This window comes from Pistacia vera, unplaced genomic scaffold (genome assembly GCF_008641045.1).
Source record: "Pistacia vera cultivar Batoury unplaced genomic scaffold, PisVer_v2 Contig337, whole genome shotgun sequence".
In the NCBI taxonomy this organism is placed as follows: domain Eukaryota; kingdom Viridiplantae; phylum Streptophyta; class Magnoliopsida; order Sapindales; family Anacardiaceae; genus Pistacia; species Pistacia vera.
Window position 1 is genome coordinate 491,720 of NW_022196154.1, and position 24,311 is coordinate 516,030.

The window sequence follows — 24,311 nt, forward strand, 5'->3', positions numbered from 1 at the left end:
GATGTAAAATTTAACAAAAAACCCCAAGGTTTGCTAATTTAACTAAACACTCTAATATATAAAAAATTTGTAAAATGACAAAAGCACCCCCACCCACCCACAGTGTCAGATTCCGACCACTACTGTCAGAATCTGGTCGGAATCTGTTGTTATGACGCAGACTAGTCGGATCTGGCCAGTGGTGCGTCGATTTGACCTTTTTGGCTAGATCAACGGTCAGATTTGGCCGTCGACGACTGCAAAAAGTTAGATCTTTCGGCCAGATCTACCATAGATCTGGCCAGAAAATGTTAGATTGGTGAATAAACAGCTAGTTTCGGTCGTTTTTAGGCCGTTGTGACAAATTCTAACCACCACTGACGGTGGTTGCTGAAATCTGGTAACTATGGGTGGGTGAAGTTGTTTTTGTTAATTTTTAAACTTTTTTTCTGAGATGTTTAATTAAATTAATAAATTTAAGAGTACTTAAAATAATTAAATAAAATATAATATTATTTCCTAAATAATAAAACAAACAATTATTTTGGGAATAGGGTATGAAAGGACAAAATAAACACACCCTAAGCTATTTGTCTCTCCATGATTGGCCAAGGAGATCCATGTTCTCCTCTCAAACATATCCTTTACACACCGAATCATCTCGATTGATTTATCTTCAATGTATTATTTTTTTCAGTTCCCATAACAGCCAGCTATGAATTTGTCAAACTCTTGGATCAACAATTCAATAATTTCAATCAAACCCATGTTAAATTCTCCCTCTTATAACAAACCCACGCAATGTCTCACTAGATTTCAAAACGTTTGCTTAAATAAACACGTAAAATAATGATGTATTCACATGCCATGCCATCTTTATCGTCGTCTTCTTCCTTTTAACTTATAAATTTATAACTCTTTTTTCAAGCTTTTCCCAGATCCCAAAAGTATCTTTTAACTCAGATTCAATTCAAAGAAATTCTCTATATTCTGATTTTTCATCCATGGCGTCTCTGAATTTGAGCCACATCAGAGGGGACTCTGCCTTTGCTGAGTTCCCTTTAACTCGTCTGGTTCGACCCAGTTTGAGTTTACCCGCTGGCCGAGTTGGGTTCAGAGTGTTGGGTCAAGCTCAGGCTTCCTCAGAACCGGATTTGAGTGTTAAAGTAAATGGACTTCAAATGCCCAATCCGTTTGTTATCGGGTCGGGGCCTCCTGGAACCAACTATACTGTCATGAAGAGAGCCTTTGATGAAGGCTGGGGCGCCGTGATCGCAAAAACTGTGAGTTGTTCTTATTTTTTTAATTTCTCTTAGCCCCTTATATTTATGTTTCATTACATTCTGGCCCCTAGTTTATGGATGTTTACCTTCAATACGGATTTATAGGTTTCATTAGATGCAGCAAAGGTTATAAATGTAACGCCAAGATATGCCCGCTTGAGAGCGGACGCCAATGGCTCTGCCAAAGGGCAGATTATTGGGTGGGAAAACATAGAACTGATAAGTGACCGGCCACTCGAAACAATGCTGAAAGAATTCAAGCAATTGAAGGAAGAGTATCCGGATAGGATTCTCGTTGCTTCAATTATGGAGGAGTATAACAAGGCTGCTTGGGAGGAGCTAATTGATCGAGTCGAGCAAACAGGAATTGTAAGATTAATGATTAGTTTTTGTGTTCTGAAATTTGTTTTGTTTACTGGTGAGCATTAATTTCTAAATTTTTCTTTGCGGATTGTATTATCATTGTGTAGGATGCTATTGAAGTTAATTTCTCGTGCCCTCATGGAATGCCGGAGCGAAAAATGGGGGCGGCTGTTGGCCAAGATTGCGGGCTGCTGGAAGAGGTTTGTGGCTGGATAAATGCGAAAGCTACTGTTCCTGTGTGGGCGAAGATGACTCCTAACATTACTGACATTACTGAGGTCTGCTTTAAAACACGACTTAATTTACTTATTAAATTAACCTTCATCATGTAGTGCATTGATATAGTGGATGAGATTGTAGTGGAAAATTCGTCTTTTAGGATGATTTTAGATTGGGATAAACTATAATCAGTTATACTTTCCTTCTATCACCTTTTCAGAAATTCTTGATATTCTAGATGTATATTGAAGATCTTTTTTTTTTTTTTTTTTGCATATTCTTTTACATTTTTCTGGAAGCTTATTGCATTATTTTATTGATAACTGATGCATCATCCTACATTGATATGTTATAGCCGGCGAGGGTGGCTCTGAGATCTGGATGCGAGGGGATAGCTGCTATTAACACAATCATGAGTGTTATGGGAATCAATCTCAAGACTTTGCGACCTGAACCTTGTGTTGAGGGGTTGGCATTCTCAAATTGAGCAAAATATGGGACTTCTCCTTTTTTTTTTTTTTTTTAAATTTTTAAAGAAATTGATTTATTTAAAATTTGTTATTAGATACTCTACGCCTGGAGGCTATTCTTGCAAGGCAGTCCATCCTATTGCACTGGCAAAAGTGATGAATATTGCAAAAATGATGAAAGCCGAATTTAATGATGGGGATTACTCACTTTCTGGTATTGGAGGTGTTGAGAAAGGTGCTGATGCTGCTGAATTTATTCTTCTTGGAGCAAATACCGTTCAGGTAGGTCCAAAACATAATTCTCTAGCTGTTTTCTTTGGTAATAACAATGTTTTTCATCGTTAATGTCCTGTCAAATTTTAGTATCTCGGTTGCGCATTTATATATATGGTTGGTTTGTAGTTGTAATTCAAAATGCTATATGGACATCTAGTGCAGTTCCATATTCGTAGGCTTCATAATCTTCTTTCTTTCCTTGAATATGATTTTAACTTGTACAGTAATTTTATTTCTCAAGAGCTTGACATCTGCACACCAGAAGGAACTTACAATTGCTCTAATTTGACTTCATTCTCAGTTGCTTTATATGACTATTATTACCTTGATTTATTGCTGATTTACTGGGAAAAGGTTAGATTTTTGACAAAGTTTTGTAATTTGTTTATGCTTTGAGCTTCTTCGCAAACTGTTAACTTTGAATCTTTAATATTGTTCTCATAAAACAGTTTTGTAGTTCATGACCGAAGAAGTTTAGATAACCGTCCTCTTGTTTGACCTGTCTATGTTTGCCAAGTTCTGGCTTTTTCTCCAACTCAATACTGGTCAACCCCTTTACTTACTTCTTTCAGTAAATCTTTTTTTTCTTCTGGTTGTTTGGTTGAACATGAATACATGCTTTAATTTGTTCATTACTTGGTTTTTAGACATGTTTATGTGTAACAAATATGTTGTGTTGGGGTCTTCATGCAAGACATAGGTCACTGGCTCGAAAGCTGCCTAGACTGTGAAATTTTGTGTAAAGAAACGGTTCTTGATCTATGTTTATGTTCACAGCCATCAAATGCCAATCTTTGACTGAACATCAACAGTGATGGGAATCTTTCTAATTTTTACTTTTGGTATGCTTGTAAATGTTCAGTGCATAAATTCATTGACAATTACTAGAATTTGCAGTTCTCCGTAAAAGCAATGGCGTAATTTAGAATTCTCATTGTATTTAATATTATATATGATCTGCTGTAGTAGAAATGCTGAATTAATTGATAGTCCAAATATCTGACTCAAAACATTCCATTTTTCTATGCATTTTCTATTCATCACGAAGACTTAAGATCAAACTATTTCTCTTTATTATTGGCGCATTGTTTACGCCATTACTTCTGTTTATAGGTCTGCACTGGTGTTATGATGCACGGATATCCCCTTGTGAAGAAACTTTGTGAAGAGCTGAAGGACTTCATGAGATCGCACAATTTCTCAACCATAGAAGATTTCCGAGGGTATGCATTATGCTCTGTATCTGAGACACCAATCTTAAGAAAGTTTAAGATAATTGCAGGGTATACTGATACTATTTTCTTCTTCTTTGGTGGACTTTTAGGGCTTCTCTAGAGTATTTCACAACTCACACAGACTTAGTACAGCGACAGCAAGAAGCGATCCGACAGAGGAAAGCCGTGAAGAAAGGATTGCAATCCGACAAAGACTGGACCGGGGATGGCTTCGTGAATGAGACGGAAAGCATGGTTTCTAACTGATTTTCACAACTGCAATCAGCCTTTGCTCTTGTATCATTCAAATAAACTGGGCTCTAAACTCATCTCTCTTGTGAGTTGAACCTAACTTGACTGTATAAATAACAGTAATGTTCATATATATGTCAAGTAACTCCTCTCAAATACATCGAAATTGCATTTTTAAGCATTCAGATTCTGGGAATCAGTTTAGTCTTACAAGGAGTTGAATCTTAATTTTGGTTGTGCCAAAAGGACAATCAACTATCGATGTTGGGATGAGAATTTTAAGATATCATTCGGAACGTGAAATAGTGTTTGTACCGAGACAGTTCTCGACTCATATATATTTAAACAATATTAATTTAAGAGTAATGCTCCAGTTACTGAAGGATGCGTATCGAATTCGTGCACTGAATGACGTGACATAATCCTGACTGTTGATTCATTATAAGTTAATTTTAATCAACGGTCATGATTTTGTTACGTCATTCAGTGAATGGATTCGGTATGTAATTTTCGGTAACTCTATCATTTTTCTTAATTTAACGTACGGTGGATAATATGGCTTACACCATACAAAAGAAGTGATGAAGCCATAAACCCATAAGTTGAAAAACACTTCCAAACTCTTTATACAAACTTTTCAGAAGGTGACCGAAAAGAGTGAAAGTACTGAAGAAGTCAATGAAATAGGAGGTAATATTATAACAATGAAAGAATAATATAGCATTATTTTGTATATAAATTCGTATACAAAGTTTGTATATGTAATATTACCTCATTTATTTTAAAATGGTATAAGAAATGAGCAACGTTATGTCAATATATATGTTTTTAACCCATAAAACTTTTTTTTTCTCTTAAATGTACCTAACAATTTAAAAAGAAAAAAAAAAAATTACTATAATTTAATATTAAAAACCAATTTTCTTTTGTGTCTACTTTAACCAAATAACATATGTAATTAAATTGAATCCCTCATGAAATTAATTTCACAGACACTCATTCAATATCGGTTATAGTGTGCCAGTTCAAGGACAAATTGAAAACAAAACTACTACTACACATTGCACATATTAGGTACTCAATGTATATATAGTAAGCACATTGAATAAACCAAAGTCATTTTTGGTGGTTTATTTCATATCACTAGTAATCACTTTCCCCTGCAACCAAAAAAAAAAAAAAAAAAATCAGATAAATATACATAAAATCTTTGTATAGAAAGTGCTGTGATACAAAATAAATAAATGTCATCATAAACTATTTAATTGCTCTATGAAAGATGAGAGCATCTATGGTATAAGACGTGTTTTTTTTTTCGTTACTGGGGTTGTCCGACCAACTTACTTGCACTTCAACTATTTCTCTGGTTTTAAACAAGGCTTCCGAAACAAGACAAGCCTTGTGGTCCGTAACTGACAATATTAATAATCATTCTCTTGTGATTTAAACCGGAAACCACAGGAGAAACCCCTTGGTCCTAAGCTTTTATCACTTAGCTAACCCATTGTTGGTTATGTTGTGTTGTTTTTAACAGTTAAGGAATGCTGTTTTTTCTAGTTTTACATAGAGGGATTACCCAGAACAAAATTAGCTTACCGGAAGATGTTTGAGGAGGTGGAGGACCGGTGGTGGTTGTGAGCTCCCTAAGCTGTGAATGCATGGTGTTGAGGAATGCTAGGGTTTCTTGTTGAGGTTCTTCCATGGCTTCTTTCAGCTTGCCCAATGCCAAGCAGTATGCTTCCTGCACCCATTAATAAATAATCTTTATGCAAGGGAAATTGCACACATGAAATATAGATCTCAAATCTACTATGATTTATTGATTTGTATTCCCAAAAACAAGTTCATTATAATGAAATTAATTACATAGTCAATCTTCAAGGCTGGCTCCCTTTAGGATCAATTTTCTAGGCTCGTCCCTTTGTATTCCCAAAAACAAGTTCATGATTATTAACGAGCTTAACCTAATTTCACTGCAAATTTCTAGCCTAACAATTATATAATAACTATCGAAAGAAAATTGATGGAGATCTACAGATGTTACCATGAAATGGTCAAGCTCTGAAAGATTATGCAGGCTATTACTGGGCTTGCTTTCATCATCTTGCTTATAATTAAGCTCTTGATCTTCATCTCTTTCTGCACTCAGAATGTTTCCCAACTGCCAAAATAAAAATTTAAAGCAAGATTAAGAATATTAATCAGGGTTTACTATCTAAAAGCTTCGACTAGATTTGACCCTAATGTTCTGATCAGGATCTTTGATCACTTCATAAACATACGTTACTTTTTCACACAAACATCCCAAGATTTGAGGATTAAGGGATCTTTATTACACATTAAACCTTTGAAAGTCTTTGAAAGTTTGCAGTTTACACCCAGAGGACAAAGCAAAGCCCTATTATAGCATTATCCTAATCTCTCTCTAAACCAATAATGTTTATCCTTCAGTTTAAGCACAAAAACAAAAGAAACACAGTAAGAAAGAGAGAAAGAGAGAGAGAAAAATTAAAGACCTTTAAGCAGCCCATGTGACTCTCCATCAAGAGGCCGTACAAAGGATGGCTTGAGATTCTTCTCTTGATAGTTTCTTTATTATGATCTTTCTCTTCTTCTTCTTCCTTTTCCCTCCTGCTGCTGCTGCTGCTGCTCTTATTAGCAGCTTCCATTATTAATTATTTCTCTTCTTCTTCTTCTCTTTCTATATACAGTGTAGAGCTGAGGTTAGTTCATTGGCTTTTCCTATTTTTCGGTTGAATGTTCTGCACAGCTGGGTATTTGGTTCTATGTATGGTAAAATATTTCAGTACCTCTCCTCAACTGTTCCCAATTTCTTTCGATTGACACATGCATGCAAATATTAATTGGTTTTCGTCAGAAATCTGCATAATTACATGTTAGTCCCTGTGTTTTTGCTCTACTACTCAAAGATACTTTTATCAAATAATAGCATTTTAACTATCTCTGGGTAGCTGAGTGGTTTAATAGAGACTCTTGGATGTATTACTCAAAAAATCCTGAGTTCGAGTCTCTTCTCAATTGCTAATAGGGGTGACCACAGGAATTTTTATCCGACTGATAGTTCTAAGATCCTGGGAGATTAATTAAGGTGCGTATAAGCTGACCCAAATACCGTCGGTCATAAAAAAAAAAGTAAAAAATACTAGCATCATACTCCTTCAATTTAACAAAACTTTGTTTGATAGTTTAGTCCTTGTGTTCAAATGCTTGTTCCGTAACTTGTGTGGTGTATATCCAAATGATGAAAATGCCCTTTTAGAAATTAATTAAAAATGATTTACACAAACAATATTAGTAGATACAGTGTTTGTTTAATTACTGGAGGAGCATAGTTCACAAGTACTTACATTTATGGGGTAGTTGAAATTAGAATCAAAGATCAGAGATATATGGGAGAGAGAAAATGGCACAAGTTGATTGGGAACCCTAAGTTTAGAAAGGAAAGGTAAGAGAATGGAAGAATGGAACGGTGAGAGAGAGTAAGAGAGTGTTAGGATCCCACATTAGAAGGAAAAAATGTGGACATGTGGGTTATAAGGGTTTGGACATCCTCCCTTAGCAAGTTGGTTTTTTAAGAAGAGTTCTACCCAAGCCTATGAAAAACCCATAACCTAGCCCAATTGTTGAGTTATTGGAGTGAGTTCCTATCAATTGGTATTAGAGCATGATCATGTGACCATGTGGATGTCGCCTATGTCGCAGGCTGTCCTTGGGCCCTCGCTGTTACCTAGAGAAGAGCATGGAGGCTGAGGAAAAGGGGATCCGCAAAATCACCCAAAGGGTAAAGAGGCCAATGCGGGTAAAGAGGCCGACGTGAATGTCAGCTGCAGAAGTGTGGTGAAATGTTAGGATCTCATATTGGAAGGGAAAATGGTGGACATGTAGATTATAAGGGTTTGGGCATCCTCCCTTGGCAAGCCGGTTTTCTAAGGAGAGTTCTATCCAAGCCCATGAAAGACCTGTGACCTAACCCAATTGTTGAGTTATTGGAATGGGTTCCTATCAGAGAGCAAGAGCTCAACATTAGCTCCAGTTATTAAACGCTTTTTTTTTTTCGTTACTGGGGTTATCCGACCAACTTACTTGCATTTCAACTAATTCTCTGGTTTTAAACAAGGCTTCCGAAACAAGACAAGCTTTGTGGTCCGTAACTGACAATATTAACAATCATTCTCTTGTGATTTAAACCCGAAACCACAGAAGAAACCCCTTGGTCCTAAGCTTTTATCACTTAGCTAACCCATTGTTGGTTATGTTGTGTTGTTTTTAACAGTTAAGGAATGCTGTTTTTTCTAGTTTTACATAGAGGGATTACCCAGAACAAAATTAGCTTACCGGAAGATGTATGAGGAGGTGGAGGACCGGTGGTTGTTGTGAGCTCCCTAAGCTGTGAATGCATGGTGTTGAGGAATGCTAGGGTTTCTTGTTGAGGTTCTTCCATGGCTTCTTTCAGCTTGCCCAATGCCAAGCAGTATGCTTCCTGCACCCATTATTAAATAATCTTTATGCAAGGGAAATTGCACACATGAAATATAGATCTCAAATCTACTATGATTTATTGATTTGTATTCCCAAAAACAAGTTCATTATAATGAAATTAATTACATAGTCAATCTTCAAGGCTGGCTCCCTTTAGGATCAATTTTCTAGGCTCGTCCCTTTGTATTCCCAAAAACAAGTTCATGATTATTAACGAGCTTAACCTAATTTCACTGCAAATTTCTAGCCTAACAATTATATAATAACTATCGAAAGAAAATTGATGGAGATCTACAGATGTTACCATGAAATGGTCAAGCTCTGAAAGATTATGCAGGCTATTACTGGGCTTGCTTTCATCATCTTGCTTATAATTAAGCTCTTGATCTTCATCTCTTTCTGCACTCGGAATGCTTCCCAACTGCCAAAATAAAAATTTAAAGCAAGATTAAGAATATTAATCAGGGTTTACTATCTAAAAGCTTCAACTAGATTTGACCCTAATGTTCTGATCAGGATCCTTGATCACTTCATAAACATACGTTACTTTTTCACACAAACATCCCGAGATTTGAGGATTAAGGGATCTTTGTTACACATTAAACCTTTGAAAGTCTTTGAAAGTTTGCAGTTTACACCCAGAGGACAAAGCAAAGCCCTATTATAGCATTATCCTAATCTCTCTCTAAACCAATAATGTTTATCCTTCAGTTTAAGCACAAAAACAAAAGAAACACAGTAAGAAAGAGAGAAAGAGAAACAGAGAAATTAAAGACCTTTAAGCAGCCCATGTGACTCTCCATCAAGAGGCCGTACAAAGGATGGTTTGAGATTCTTCTCTTGAGAGTTTCTTTATTATGATCTTTCTCTTCTTCTTCTTCCTTTTCCCTCCTGCTGCTGCTGCTGCTGCTCTTATTAGCAGCTTCCATTATTAATTATTTCTCTTCTTCTTCTTCTCTTTCTATATACAGTGTAGAGCTGAGGTTAGTTCATTGGCTTTTCCTATTTTTTGGTTGAATGTTCTGCACAGCTGGGTATTTGTTTCTATGTATGGTAAAATATTTCAGTACCTCTCTTCAACTGTTCCCAATTTCTTTCGATTGACACATGCATGCAAATATTAATTGGTTTTCGTCAGAAATCTACATAATTACATTTTAGTCCCTGTGTTTTTGCTCGACTACTCAAATATATTTTTATCAAATACTAGCATTTTAACTATTTCTAGGTAGCCGAGTGGTTCAATAGAGACTCTTGAATGTATTACTCAAGAGATCCTGAGTTCGAGTCCCTTCTCGATTGCTAATAGGGGTAACCACAAGAACTTTTATTTGACTGGTAGTTTCAAGATCCTGGGGGATTAATTAAGGTGTGCATAAGTTGACCCGAACACCCTCGGTCATAAAAAAAAAAAAAAAGTAAAAAAATACTAGCATCATACTCCTTTAATTTAACGAAACATTGTTTGATAGTTTAATCCTTGTGTTAAAATGCTTGTTCCGTAACTTGTGCGGTGTATATCCAAATGACGAAAATGCCACTTCTAGAAATTAATGAAAAATGATTTACACAAACAATATGAGTAGATAAAGTGTTTGTTCAATTACTAGAGGAGCATAGTTCACAAGTACTTACATTTATGGGGAAGTTGAAATTAGAATCAAAGATCAAAGAAATATGGGAGAGAGAAAATGGCACAAGTTGATAGGGAACCCTAAGTTCAGGAAGGAAAGGTAAGAGAATGGAACAATGGACTGGTGAGAGAGAGTAAGAGAGTGTTAGGATCCCACATTGGAAGGAAAAAGGGTGGACATGTGGGTTATAAAGGCTTGGGCTTCCTCCCTTAACAAGCTAGTTTTTTAAGGAGAATTCTACCCAAGTCTATGAAAAACCCATGACCTAGCCAAATTGTTGAGTTATTGGAGTGAGTTCCTATCAATTGGTATTAGAGCATGATCCTGCGTCCATGTGGACGTCACCTATGTGGCAGGCTGACCTTAGGCTCTGGTTGTTACTTCGAGAAAGGGCATGGAGGCCTGAGGGAAAGGAGATCCGCAAAGTCACTCAAGGGATAAAGAGTCTGACGTGAATTTCAGCTACAAAAGTGTGGTGGAATGTTAGGATCCCATATTGAAAGGAAAAATGGTGGGCATGTGGATTATAAGGGTTTGGGCATTCTCTCTTGACAAGCCGGTTTTTCAAGGAGAGTTCTACCCAAGCTCATGAAAGACCCATGGCCTAGCCTAATTGTTAGGTTATTGAAGTGGGTTCCTATCAGAGAGCAAGAGCTCAACATTAGCTCCAGTTATTAAATGCCCAAAATGTAATTATAGTTACTATTTGCATAGGAGGAAGATTAGTGAGAAATTTGAATTATGAAAAATCTTCAATAGAAAAAACCCTAATTTTATAGGGAAATATTTGAAGTTAATTAAAGAAGGCAAATGTAATTGCTTTTCAATCAAGAGTTTGAAGTTAATATTGTTCTCTGCATAAATACAAACTCAATCAAATAATTTAACTTTAATTTCTAGATAGTTATTTTCATCATTTTAGTATAATTTCTAAATCAGCTAATGGTCAACTAATAATCAAATAAATCATTAAAAAAAATCACAATATTAGTATTTAAGATAAGTATCCATAATGGTAAATTGGTAATAGACCAAAAACAAAAGGACCAAAATGTAATTATGTTGTCAGAAACCACTAATTGAATGTAGTGACCCTTACTTTCATCATCTTTAATTTGTCCTTTACCATAATCGAAAGGAACAATTCAATGTTGGTTTCTCGAATACTGGGGAACTTTGATAGTACAATTAAATTTTTATCATAATCTTTCTTCAGCCTTTTATATTTTCTCTTTATAAAATTATTCTGCTCATTCTCCCACTTTTTCCAGCAGCATGTCTTCCAAATTCGCTACTGTTTCGAATGCTGTATCGTCATTATTATTATTTATACTCATACTATTCACCAGTCTTTTGTTTTTATTCTCACTGATGGATGCCCCAACGAATGTTTCACAAACTCTTCCAAACAAACAGTTCAAACAAATCTTAGTGGTTTAAAAGATTCCCCATTTTTGAACTCTGGAAAGTCACATTTTCATCCCTATGGCTTCCTCTAAGTAACACATTCGTTCAAAAGATTCTAAAATCGACATTGGTTATTTGTGGATCAGCATTTTTTTCCTATCCAAGCAAATAGGGTAATATTATACTCATAAACCATTCTTACTTATTTTCTCTCACAAATACGATGTGTTAGTTTGTAATTAGTCAACTTATAATAGATTCCACATGCTCAATAATAGGTCATATTTGATTAAATGCGAGTTACCATGTTCCGTTTGTGAGAGTAAGTTAATAAACTGTCATGTTGTGTTTGTGATATGGTTGAAAATGCTGGCGCCTGCTTATGCACTGGGGAAGGCCTGCTCCATTGCAGAAAAAATTGAGTTTGGGCTCCGAATTTGGGTTGGATAGGCCTTATTTCCAGTGGTACAAATATTGTGGGTTAATAGGAAAAAAAATTATCAAACAAAGGGCAAGATTAATTTTCAAGTTCAATCTTAATTAAGTGTTTAAGTTGTCATAAAACCCTTCATTGAAAGGTAAAAATAGAAAATGGTTTGATGAACAACTCTTAGCTTTTGTTGGAACAATTTTATCTCCTTTGTTCATAGATGCAGCTATTCCATTTGGCTTTCATTGGTGCATCTTTAGTAGGCACAAGCACTCTCGAAGAAAATTCAAAAAAACCACGGAATTGATCTCATAATCGAGTTACATCCCTCAATAAAAGTAATCGGAAATAAGCATTTTTGATGTAGTGAAGTAAACTTGGATGGTATTCAAATGATTCATTAACTAAGCAAGAGCATCAAGATTGTTACATTTTTCGCCTTATTTACATACAACGAACCAAAATACTAAGTTAATTTATGCTTTATAATTCATATTGTATAAACCATACCAACCTCAACAAGAGCAGCATGAGGAATGTTCAATGCCACCGGAGGCTCTCTGCAATTTTTATCGAGAAAAACATAGATCATCACAAGCAAACGCTTCAGAAAGTTGGAACCATTGCGCACAGCTAAATGCGACTGCCCCAGGAAATATGCAGTACCGCTCTCTCTGGCGTCTATTAGTTCTTGTAGTTCCTTTCTTACTGACACCAGCATTTTAGGACTATTTGCTGGCAAAGCAAACCTGACCTTTTTACACTTGGCAGGAGCAGAATCCCTCTCGAATGAATCCGCCAATGGGCTTGTTTGACTTTCGTTGTTGTTTGTATGCTCATCATTGGAGTAGCTTTCATGCAAAGGTATTAAAGCATTTCCATCCGGCAATGGCTTTCCAATAACAATCATTCTTCCTTCAGCTGATGTTAGGGACTCCGAATCATTTTCTTCCACAGAAATGAATTCTCCAATTGACTTAATGATTTGATCCTCGAAATCATCTGTGTCCCTAACGCGATCACAATAACCATATCTAACAATGCAGCGATATATCTTATAATCTTTCACCCCGACCCTGCCTACAAGATAGCGCCGACTTGAGGGCACATAAGGCACTGGTAGTGACTTGAAGGACACGAAGATCAGCACTTGATGGAATGCAGGAAGATTAGTTATGAAATGAGAGAAAAAAGCTGGAATTCCTGTGACTATATCAGTGTAGATAAAGCCAATTCCGGATAACCTGGAAACTCCGAGGCCTGGGCTAAGATCTGTGAGCCACTCTGTAGATACCTTGTTTTCTAAATCAAACTCGTACTTTTTCTTGGTTCCGTAATGCCACGAAAGCATGATTGTCAAGGTCACTGCAGAAAGGACAACTAGAAACCAAGCTCCCTTGTGAAAATTCAGCATACAAGCCGAGAGATACATGACCTCAATGAAGCCGAAAAATATCAAAAAGCAAGCAGATATAAACAAGCTCCTTTCCCAGTACAGTGCAATTACAAGTGACATCAAGCACGTTGTCACTAACATTCCTGAAACTATTGCCAAACCTGCAGGGGATGCAACCAATTATTATTATGACAGAATACGCACGACACAATGTGAAATTCCGTGCCAAAATCACTATTCAAATTTATGCATGCATGTTTGAATTTTCACAGTTATTTCCAATGTGTTATAAAACATAATGAATAAAAAGCTAAATTCTGATGCACGAAGTATACTCCTTGTATACATCTGTTTCTCCTTTCTCTAGTGTGATATGTAATCCTTCTCAACCGTTTTACGGTTGCTTGACAACTTCACCAGCTTCAATCATAGTAATTTAGAGAATTGTGAGGGAAAAATGGGGAGATTTGTAAGCATAGTGTACCTGCTGCACTTCCTATTCGCACAACTTGATGGAAAGCAATTGTAACAGTGAGGCTAAGAATCATCAATAACCAGTTCAAATCTGGAATATAGACCTGCCCATGTTTCTTATCTGATGTATGTATAACTTTTACTCGGGGGAAACAACCAAATGCGAGGCACTGGTTTATGATGGAGAAACTGGCTGTTATGGTAGCTTGGCTTCCAACGGCTGAAGCAATTAGAGACAATACTACAAAGATATGGCGGATAGATCCTGGACTCGCCATATTGTTTCCATGAGTTAGCAAAACAAATTCTCAGCGGAAGCAGTTGGAAGAAGCAGAAATAAAACAAGTATCTGACTTACTAGGCATTGATGTACTGAGATGATTAAAGTTATCAGAAGCATTCAAGTGTTTGGAGATAAATGCAGCTTGACCAGCATAGCATAAAATTAGAATCGGATAAATTAAGCTGACAAATGTCATCTGCAATGTAGACAGTAAAAACACATTGTTCATAACTGTTTGGAGTACAACTTCTACTGAACTGAGATGAGTGAAGGTAAACTCTATTTAGTACCTCAATTGATTTCTTTGAGAAATGACCTACATCCGCAAACATTGACTCTGATCCTGTAGACAAGAAAATTTTCACATACAACTAGTCAAAATAATTGATAATTATTCATTTCAAAGAAGCCCTGACATGTAAAATGAAATATAACTCAAGTGGAACACACAAGCAGTTCAATCAACACCAACCTGCAACACAAAGTAGAATACTGCCCAATGAGCTCCAACTATCTTTGTCAATATTTTTTACAAATCTATACACGTATGTTGGGGAGATTGCACAAAAGATGTGCGGGTTCCAGACGAGAATATTGTAGAAACCCACTCCGCCGATAAAAAAGAGCCACAAAATAACAACCGGAGCGAAAATGAACCCGATTTTATGGGTTCCATAATGCTGCAGCGTGAAAAGGCATACCAGTATAGCACATGCAAAGGGAACTGGTACATCTGAAACAAACAAAAATGTCAAGCAAATTCACAGATTAGTATTGTGAACTACAATTATCCATGTCAGTTAAAAAAAACATTAATATTTCAGACTACTAACAGGCCATCTCTTGTATAACGTAGACCAAGCTCAAATGCATACAGAACGCACAGAATGGACCAAGCCAAAAGAGACACATAAAGAACAAACAAATGAAAGGCACATGACATATGTAGGATTCGAGCGTTACATATTGAAATGAAACAAAAACGTGTGAAAGAGATTCAAATGAAAGAAATTTGCCTCACATTAAGAGTACTTACATTTCTTAAACTGATCTGATAATTCCTCCTGTTTATCAGGTGAAGAAGAAACTGAAAAGATCACAAGATACAACAAGGTTTAGATCATGAAAGGATGACTAATAGATTTGATATGACATTATGGAACAATTCTTTCTCCTATGTTTTTAGTCTTAATAATACTCAATCTTGTTTCTAGCTCTTACATATAGGCGCCATATCTGACAATGATCGTTGAAGACCTTGTGAAGCTGATAACACTGGTAAATAGAAAAAGAAAAGGAAAAAAAATCATCTCCGTTGATCCATTAATCATAGAAGAAAACAGGAAACAGATAGAAGGCCAATGAAGTTATCAGATCGCAAACCAGAAATAGCTGGAGTGAGCACCCCATCACCAATCATCATACATGAACCGAAGAGTGCCAGAAACAGCATTAGATAGTGGCTACTCTTATGTTTTTGAATGGCCCTTCTAGCTCTAGATTCAACCTTGATCCTAAATGGGCTTCCCACATCATAGCTCGTGACCTCATTGACACTCTTGTCATTGGGAAGCAGTCCAACTTTAGCGTGCCTACATAATAATGAGTATAAAGCAAAAGGACCACCTGCAAGAATATGCTAAAAAATCAAACTGAAATCCTGCAAAACTGATTCTTTCAATCATACAGTGAAAAAAGTCGTTACCTTCTCCATCATCATCAGCCTTCAAAACAATGAGGACATACTTCAGTAATGAAACAACGGTCAGAGTCCAGAAAATAAAGGAGAAGAGTTCATATACAGTCTCCTCTGATTTGAAAGCATGTGAAGGACGATCCCCTTTTGTAAAAAGTGTCCCAAAGACATATAAAGGAGCGGTACTCAGACGACCATAAACGATTCCAATGCTTTGGAAGGATAAAAGGAGTGTATACCTCCATGACTCCCTCTGCAGAGTATCAAGTCAGCAAAAAACATCAGAGCACGAAAGCTGAGTACAGCAGGCGCATTGATATAGCAGTCAAAAAATGATTGGGTTTGGATGGACAGAAGAATGAATACACTGACAATTGTGAGGTCACTTGCTATGTATCCACAAACAAGGAAGAACATAACACTGGCAGAGTATAATTATCAAACATTTTCAGATTTACATAAGCTCAAACACAAACCAGCTTCAGCTAAATTTGTATATAATTTACAATAAAGATCAAATGTTACAGAGATTAGTATCTTCAGAAAACTCATCTAAAAGTTTGAGAAGACTCAAGTATTATCTCTTCAATCAGATCAGGTTTATTTTCAGACTAGAAACGACTATCTGCAGCTGGTAAGACACTGTTCAAACAGGAGTGGTAAATCAGTTAATTTGTGCTTTTGCAATCACAGTTAGAGTTCCTTAAACCTTACGGATTTGCTTTTAAGCTTTACATAAACATCCTCCACTCAAAACACATTTACTTAGTTGGGACAATCCAAGGTTTATAAACTTGTTCAAACACAGAGTTGCCAGTAATGCAAGTTATGTCAGTTCAAGTAGCTACATATTCCATTGCAAAATTACATGAACAAAATTTGATGCCAGGTCGACAACATTAAAAAAAGGCTGCAGAAATAGTTATCCATGTTAAGTACAATACACTCTCTTAATAATTCCAACTAAAATATAATCCCCAAAGTTTTAAAATCAACAAAATCCACCCTAGAAAGTTGAAAGTACAAACATATCATAAGAGTAATTTCTGTTGTTTCTGAAACTGATGGGGTTTATTCTAATGATCCATAACTACCATCAGATCATATGATCTAAATCCAAAAGTCTCCACAAATAACTATCAATGGATAGCTTAAAAAACCCTCATAATTATCTCAAAAAACAATAAAACCCTTAAAAACTAACACAAATCACCTCAAAAAGTACAAACATTTCACATTTCATTCAACACACACAAGTGGGTTTATGCAGTAGAAAGAAGCAAACTAGTTACATTATAATCATATGATCTTAATCCAAAAGGTTTCATGGATAGGTAAATTAGTAAACACTCTTTGTTATCCAAAAATCAATAAAACCCCTAAAGTTTAAAAACTGACACAAACTGCACCTAGAGTACAAATGTCTCAGAGGTCCATTCTAAACATTTCACCCGCCACCAGAGCTACTGAGTTTACTTAAACAACTGGATCAAGTCACACAGAAGTGGGTTTATGTTAATGCAGCAGAAGAAACCAGAAAAGAAAGAATGAAAAATGTACCTTTAAGCTGTTAGAGAAGGTGCTGGGGCTGAGAGGAGGATCCATTAGACTTTACAAACGAAGGAAAAAAAAAAATGAATGAATGTATGAAGAAAGGACACTGAGTAGCGATGAAATCTAAGAAAAATATTTTTTTTTTTTAAATTAGAAAAATAAACAAGTGGGAAGTTTTTGTTGTGTTGTGTTTTGACTGGTTTTACAAGAAGAATGCTCAACTGTTTTCTTCTGTTTCTGTTTTTGGTAGTTTATTTGAAGCAACGGTGGAAGAGAGGGAAAGCTGGACTGATTGTGATGGGACGGACGGCTATGATTTATTAAAAATTGTAGAAATTGATAATTAAATTTTATTTAATGGGAATTATTTTTTGATTGTGATATTCGGAAATTATAAATAATCCCGTTCACGTGGGATGAACTGGCATTTGTGGGTTCAGACTTCCATATCAATATTATTGATTTTTATTTTTATTTTTATTTTTTTTTATGACTAGAGTATTCTATAGTTTGTGCACACTTATAGGTGTATTTATTTTATTATTTGGATTAGTATTTTTGAAAAAAGTTGAGTTTATATTATACGAGGTAAGATTTAAATTAAAAATGCGTTTTTTTTTAACTCCTATATTTATTAATTTAGTTAAACACCCATACAATAAAAATTTTAAATTAACAAAAACACCCTATCCACCCATTAAATGTCGACAACCAATTGACTGTCAGGATATGTGAGTAGGTGAGGGTTTTTTTATCATATAAACTTTTATTATAGAGAGTGTTTAGTTAAATTAACAAACTTAGGTGGTTTAAAGATATTTAATAAAATAGAATTAGATTTTTAGAATAGGGAAATAAATATAATTTTGGATAGGATGGTGAAATAATGCCCAAAAGACTATTTGTAGGGATTTTGAACTATCATCGAATAAGAGTTTTAATACCACAACTATTGGCAATTCTAGGGACTCGAACTCGAGAAAACAAAGACTTTGTTGTTTGATACTACTTGTATTAATTTCACATTATTTAATATCAATTTATATATATATACTTGTTTAATTAAAGGTGTAATTTATGTGCCAGTTAACCACCACTAGGTTGCCCAACGGTCAACTAGAACTCTTGAGTATATTACTCAAGATGTCATGAATTCGATCCACCTAGTCCCTAATAGGGGTGAACACTGAAAAGATTTACCCAGCGGTAAACTTCAGGGCCCAAGAGAGTAGTTGAGGTGTGCGCAAGCTTGCCTCAACACCCTGATGTGCCAGTTTCAACTTCAGGGTCTAGAGGAATTAGTTGAGGTGTGTGTAAGCTGATCTTAACACGCTGATCATAGAAAAAAAAATTATGTGCCAGTTCTCTGTTTACAATACTTGTCATGGATCACAATTCATATCGCATGGGCTGTTTTTAGGTTGCCGGTATTCATGATTTGTCCATTTTTGAGCAAATTTCGGATTTTGGTTTGACTTGTTAGGGATAAGTTGATGGGATATATATTGTAGATCAAAAAATCTACTCTTATGAAATAAGGTTTGATCCCGTGAGGTTGAGCCACAACAATCCGTTAGACCTACACACATGAAAGGGCAAGCGTGAAGCTTCCGGAAAACACTAGGGTGGTGTTTGCCGTAGGCACTCCAACGCTCAAGTCCACAAGGCTGAAGAGAGATTATTTGATAAGAATTAAGGAGATGAAAATTACCAAGAGTCTTGTCGGAAGCTAGGACTATGGTGGAGGCGTCGGGTTCTTGGGAGCAAGAACTAGGAGCAAATAGATGGTTTTGAGTAGTGTAGATTGACTATAGAAGATTGCATGCATAATGAGAGGCAAGCCTTTGTTTTTATAGTGAACCCAAGGGGTTGGAATCTTAGTAGGACATTGAGTCCTCTTTTTTGGGAGATAATCTCTATCAAGAATAAATATGATTTATTGACCTTATCAGATTAAGTTGATAGTTTGTAAGATTAGAATCTTGTAGGATACTAAGCTGGTCAAGGACCAGTCCCAAGCAGGCCTGGGCCTGGCCCATTTGGGAGGTCCAATGGGACTAGTCGCTCATAGGCATGGGACCAGTCCCAAGCCCATGAGTAATATGAGGACCCAACCGGTCCTATGGGCTTGAATAATTTCTTTTCCCCCTGATTTTTTTTTATATTTTGGGGGCGAATAAAATTTTATAGGGGTTTTTAATATTTTTCAAGGGTATTTAGTAAGTTTTTAAAATTTTTATTATTAAAAAATAAATAAATTAATTATAGTTAATTTAATTTTTAACATAAATTCACATTTCACACACTTCACAATAAACAATTAATAATTTTTTTTTTTAAATTATTTATTTTCATCGTCAACAATATTTACATCATTGAAATCTGTATTCCTAAAGAGTTCAAGTTGTTCGGGGATCTTTAGGTACGGTTGTAGTCTTCTTCTGCATGAGTCTAATCCCGTAAACACGTTATCACTTCAATCATCTCATCAGTTAAAACCATCTTCTGTCTTCAACAATCCGACCACTCGTTGAAAATGTTGACTCGGATGCATTAGTAGAAACCGGCACAGATAATGTACGTGCCATTTGGGCTACAATGAGAAATCGACTTTCATGTTGGTTCCACCATTGAAGAATATTCATATCATGTTGGTTCCACCATTGAAGAATACCATATCATGTTGCTCCTTATTGTCATAAAGGACAGGTCCACTTGTACGTAGCGATTCAGCTCATTTGGTCCATGTATGTACGAGCTGGAGTGCTACTTCTGCCACGTTCCACATACGTCCAGTTGCTCGTCATTGACGAAGGGCTGCATTAAGATCCTGATCCTCTCTCTTGAACGTTCCATGTAATACCCCACTTGAAATACGTAGCCACTTTTACGGTATGGCCTAAAGAATTACTGAATTGCCCCTAAATGAGTTTTATATAGATTCATGTTCTTTGGTTGAGTTTAGTTTTGGGTTTGGTTGAGTGTGTACCCTGGAATTGATCAAGACTTAGCAAATTTTGGAGTTTCAGTTTTCGCCGGGGCGAAGAAGAAGCTTCGCCGCGGCGAGGAGGAGAAGTTGCATTACGGGTAGGTTTCTGCCCTTTTCGCCGACGACGAAAAATCTTCGCCCCGGCGACGAGCTAAACAAAGATTCTTGAGTTTTCTAGAGAATTCTTCTTTTGGGACACAATGACCATTCTACCCCTAATTAGTAGGAAAAGTAGGGAGTAAAATGAAAGGAAATTTGATAGAGATTGTGTTTAGATGGGGGTGTATTTGTAAAGAATCAAAGGATATAGATGGAATTTTCAAGAAAGAGTAAGGGCAAAATGGAAAGAGTGGATATTATATGAGTTAATAAGGGTTGAGTTCTCTAAACCCATTATTTTACCCTTTCCACCGCCTTTTCATCTCCCATTTTCTCTCAATTTCTCACTCAATTTTCTAAGGGATTTTGAGAGTTTTGAGTTGGAATTGACAAAGAAGTGATCCTAAGCAAGAAGAGGTAAGAATCCCTACTTAGAGATGAATTTTATCATGTAGGTTAAGTTCTTACTAAGTTTATGCTTAGGAAATAAGGGAAAGTTATGATCCAACAAGAGTAGAGAGCTTTAGTGGAGACTACTCAAGTATGAGGTAATAAATCCAACCAGCTAAATTTAAGAAATTCTTAGGTAGAGATTTATTATGCATGTATATATGCTTATTGAGAAATTGAGTAGAGATGTATGTTTATTTGTTGAGAAATTGAGTTGAGAAGAGTATTTATGTTATGTTGTTGGATATTTCCTTTATGGAAAGTGTTTATGAGTAATAGTTTGAGTGAAGTTGGAGGAGATTGAGTATGTATTTTGGGAGTGTTTTTCTATGATAGGGTTTATGCCCATAGAAGGAATTTACTTCCAATTCTGGATGGTTAAAAAGAGAAGAGAGTTGTAGTTAGAGAAGAGTTTTTTATATGCACATAAGTTGTTTGATGAAATGCCTAAGTGAAATCTGCCCTGTCACTACCGTAACTTTCTAAGTGATTTTTGGGCATGTTACGGATTGAACTGGGCTGAGACCAAAACATAGAAGTTATAGCCCTATTTCTAAGCTTTAAAACGAGACCAGAACCGTAGCAATCAGAGGTGTATAATGAAAGTTATGGTCTTTTTAGTGTGACCTGTGCAGAATGACTGTTTGAGGAAATCTTGCATTTGCATTTCAAAAGTGCATTAATAAGTATGAACCATCCATATGCATAAGTTGTGCATTAAGAAGTGTTTAGAAGAATATAGAATGTTGAGTATGAGCTACCTTGTGAGTTCTAGCTTAAGAGTAAAGAATTTGAAGATAAGCTATACTATAAGTAATAGCTTGAGTAAGAAAGAGTAGAGAATGTTGAATAGCAACTCTTAAGAGTAAAGAGAATGAGAAACCTCTGATAGCAAAGAGAAAAGTTGAGAAAGAGTAGAGAATTACTCTAAGAGTTAAGCTACATTATGATGAGTAGCTAGAGAAAGAATAGAGATCTTGTGCACAAGAGTTAAAGAGGAGAATAGAGTTAGTTGTGCGATGGGGAACCTGTGAGTGACGAGTAGAGTCACGCAGAGTGGAACACGAGGTTCCAGCCGTGCCTCCGGTTAGATGAGGCCGTGACCGTCACGCAGAGTGGAACACGAGGTTCCAGCCGTGCCTCCGTCAGATGGGGCCGTGACATTCAGAGAGAGAGATTGTACACTCATATGGTCAAAGGTTCTGAATCCATGCATAACTAAATCCGATCGGTAGCGAATTAGCGGAAGTCACGTAGAGTGGTAGCGCCAGCCGTGCCTCCGGTCAGATGAGGTCGTGACATTCCAATGAGTAAGATGAGAAGGAAAGAAATAGATAGAACAGAGATGAGAAAAAAAACTAAGAGTTAAGCTATATTATGAGTAGTAGCTTGAGTTGAGTACTAGTTTGAGAAAGAGATGACAAACATGAGAAAAATAAGAGAGAGATAAGAGCATAGAGTAGGTTATGCATGGGGAACCCGTGAGTAATGGGTAGAGTATTCCCGCATGTACGTCGTATTGAGAGGCGGCATGAGTATCAGATAGAGAAGTGGTGTAGCCCGTGAGAGTGCATGTGGATAGGTCTATACCCGAGTACCCGAGAGAGAGATTATAGGCTCACATGGCCAAGGGTTCCGAATCCATGCATAACCAAGTCCGATCGGCTAGAATGAGAAGAAGTCACATAGAGCGGGAGCGAGTCCCGACCGTGCATCGTAAGATGAGGCGTGACTACTAACAAGAGAGTTAACAGAAAAGAGTTATGAGAAAGAGAAACAGAAATGAGATGAGATATAGCAAGAATTAAAGGATGAGAAAGCTTGAGAAGGCTTGAGAAAGAATGAGATAAAAGAGAGAGGTATGAGAAAGAATGCGAAAGTTTAAGCTAATAAGAATGAGAGTAGAAGAAAGAAACATGCAGTTCTTTACATATTTACATGTACGTCTCATATATGTATAGTACTGAGTTCTTCCATGGTTAGTGAGAGTATAACGAGAATGAGAAAGAGAACCATGACTTTTCTTCATGGTAAGTATGATGAGAAATAAGAGAACCATGATGTTCCTTCATGGTAAGTAAGAATAAGAGAAAAAGAACAGGAGAAAGAAAGAGTAAGAGCATAACAGAGTTAAAAGAGAATAACAGTATTAGAAAGAAAGAGAAAACATGAGAAGTAGAAATAGCAGAACAGTGAGTAAGGAAAGAACCAAAGATGAGTTGCGGGGATATTAGTAGAGGATTTACTTACGCATTGTTGTGCTCACCCCGTTGTTCTTCTCTGTGTTGTGCGGAAATAGAAACAGCGGTCGGATGGACGTCGAGGAGCGAAGAGTATTGGCACCACTGTCCACCAGCTATGATATTTTGTAGTAATTAGAAAGTTTTTAATGCATGGTATTTTGTATTTGTAAAGAAGTATATTTTTATAAGTAAAGAAAAATTTGAGCCCACTATCTTTCATATTATATACATATCTATATTTTACATGGTACGTATTATAAGAATAGTACTAAAGAGGAGTTGTTACATTCCACTTCCACTTCCACTTCCATTGTACCTGTTCTCATATAAAGAAAAAATGCTATCCAATTTTTGTTTAAAGTTATTCAAATAAGACTTATAATCATGTCTTAAATGCTGGCCTAACTCAGTAATAATACAATTAACTACGTATAATTTAAACCTATGATCTAGAACAATGCCTAATCCATATAAAAATGGAATATCTAACCAATATCTCTCATATTTTTCTTCCATCTTTAAAACAATTTCCCTTAAAATGTTATTATATCTATGTTTAGCAAAAGTTTTAGCAATTTGAAGTAAAATATCTAACACTAAATTAGTAGTCGGATAATAAATACCACTTATTGTATTAGTAGCATCATAAAAAATTTGAAGAAATGAATAAAAAAGTTCACAAACTGCCCAGTCATCCTATCTGACAACTTCCTGTGGATAGTGCTTCCGGTTGACGAAATTTGTAATTTGTTTCGTGGTTGGCAAAGCTTTTTCCAACATCAAGTAGGCGGAGTTCCAAAGGATAGGTATGTCTGTACATAACTTCAAAGGTCGAACCGGTGGGTCCTCTTGCTTACAATATTTGACGTACTCTTGCCATCTTTTATTATTACCGCCGACGATAAATCCGATAGCCGCGCGCATTCTTTCCATCTTCAAATGTATAGCATCTAAATCTACTTTAACTATCAAATTGATGATGTGGCAAGCACATCTCTGGTGAAAAAAATTGTCTTCACCACACGGATCCAATCTCTTTTCAAATAAAGAGATTGTCGCGGTGTTAGCAGTTGCATTATCAAGCGTTACCGTTACAACTC

General features: G+C 36.1%; 3 protein-coding genes across 3 annotated transcripts; 1 reads left to right on the forward strand and 2 right to left on the reverse strand.

The window, feature by feature from the left end:
- Window positions 1–983: 983 nt before the first annotated feature.
- On the forward strand, window positions 984–4,237 carry LOC116137926 (dihydropyrimidine dehydrogenase (NADP(+)), chloroplastic). The gene is made up of 7 exons (XM_031423622.1): window positions 984–1,262; window positions 1,368–1,631; window positions 1,733–1,903; window positions 2,200–2,312; window positions 2,410–2,596; window positions 3,704–3,813; window positions 3,915–4,237. Exons 1-7 carry the CDS (start codon window positions 984–986, stop codon window positions 4,069–4,071), a joined length of 1,281 nt encoding a protein of 426 aa, XP_031279482.1. The 3' UTR covers window positions 4,072–4,237.
- A 793-nt stretch (window positions 4,238–5,030) lies between these two features.
- LOC116137898 (protein KNATM-like) lies at window positions 5,031–9,553 on the reverse strand. The gene is made up of 4 exons (XM_031423594.1): window positions 9,333–9,553; window positions 8,861–8,977; window positions 8,413–8,557; window positions 5,031–5,216 (listed from the first exon to the last, which is right to left on the reverse strand). Exons 1-4 carry the CDS (start codon window positions 9,483–9,485, stop codon window positions 5,200–5,202), a joined length of 432 nt encoding a protein of 143 aa, XP_031279454.1. The 5' UTR covers window positions 9,486–9,553; the 3' UTR covers window positions 5,031–5,199.
- Window positions 9,554–12,447: 2,894 nt separating this feature from the next.
- Window positions 12,448–17,547, reverse strand: LOC116137918 (potassium transporter 1-like). Its single transcript, XM_031423614.1, has 10 exons — window positions 17,437–17,547; window positions 15,886–16,129; window positions 15,564–15,806; window positions 15,402–15,455; window positions 15,217–15,267; window positions 14,653–14,913; window positions 14,471–14,523; window positions 14,256–14,376; window positions 13,908–14,162; window positions 12,448–13,584 (listed from the first exon to the last, which is right to left on the reverse strand). Exons 1-10 carry the CDS (start codon window positions 17,479–17,481, stop codon window positions 12,518–12,520), a joined length of 2,394 nt encoding a protein of 797 aa, XP_031279474.1. The 5' UTR covers window positions 17,482–17,547; the 3' UTR covers window positions 12,448–12,517.
- Window positions 17,548–24,311: the final 6,764 nt, after the last annotated feature.

Coding starts and splice junctions, on each gene's coding strand:
- LOC116137926 (XM_031423622.1), top strand. CDS start 984: ATGGCGTCTCTGAATTTGAGCCACATCAGAGGGGACTCTGCCTTTGCT. Junction 1,904..2,199: donor ACATTACTGACATTACTGAG/GTCTGCTTTAAA, acceptor GATATGTTATAG/CCGGCGAGGGTGGCTCTGAG. Junction 2,597..3,703: donor TTGGAGCAAATACCGTTCAG/GTAGGTCCAAAA, acceptor TTCTGTTTATAG/GTCTGCACTGGTGTTATGAT.
- LOC116137918 (XM_031423614.1), bottom strand. CDS start 17,481: ATGGATCCTCCTCTCAGCCCCAGCACCTTCTCTAACAGCTTAAAG. Junction 15,456..15,563: donor GCTCACTCCAGCTATTTCTG/GTTTGCGATCTG, acceptor TCTATTTACCAG/TGTTATCAGCTTCACAAGGT. Junction 14,914..15,216: donor ATCAGATCAGTTTAAGAAAT/GTAAGTACTCTT, acceptor TGTTTGTTTCAG/ATGTACCAGTTCCCTTTGCA.
- LOC116137898 (XM_031423594.1), bottom strand. CDS start 9,485: ATGGAAGCTGCTAATAAGAGCAGCAGCAGCAGCAGCAGGAGGGAAAAG. Junction 8,978..9,332: donor GTCACATGGGCTGCTTAAAG/GTCTTTAATTTC, acceptor TTATTTTGGCAG/TTGGGAAGCATTCCGAGTGC. Junction 8,558..8,860: donor CAGAGCTTGACCATTTCATG/GTAACATCTGTA, acceptor TAATGGGTGCAG/GAAGCATACTGCTTGGCATT.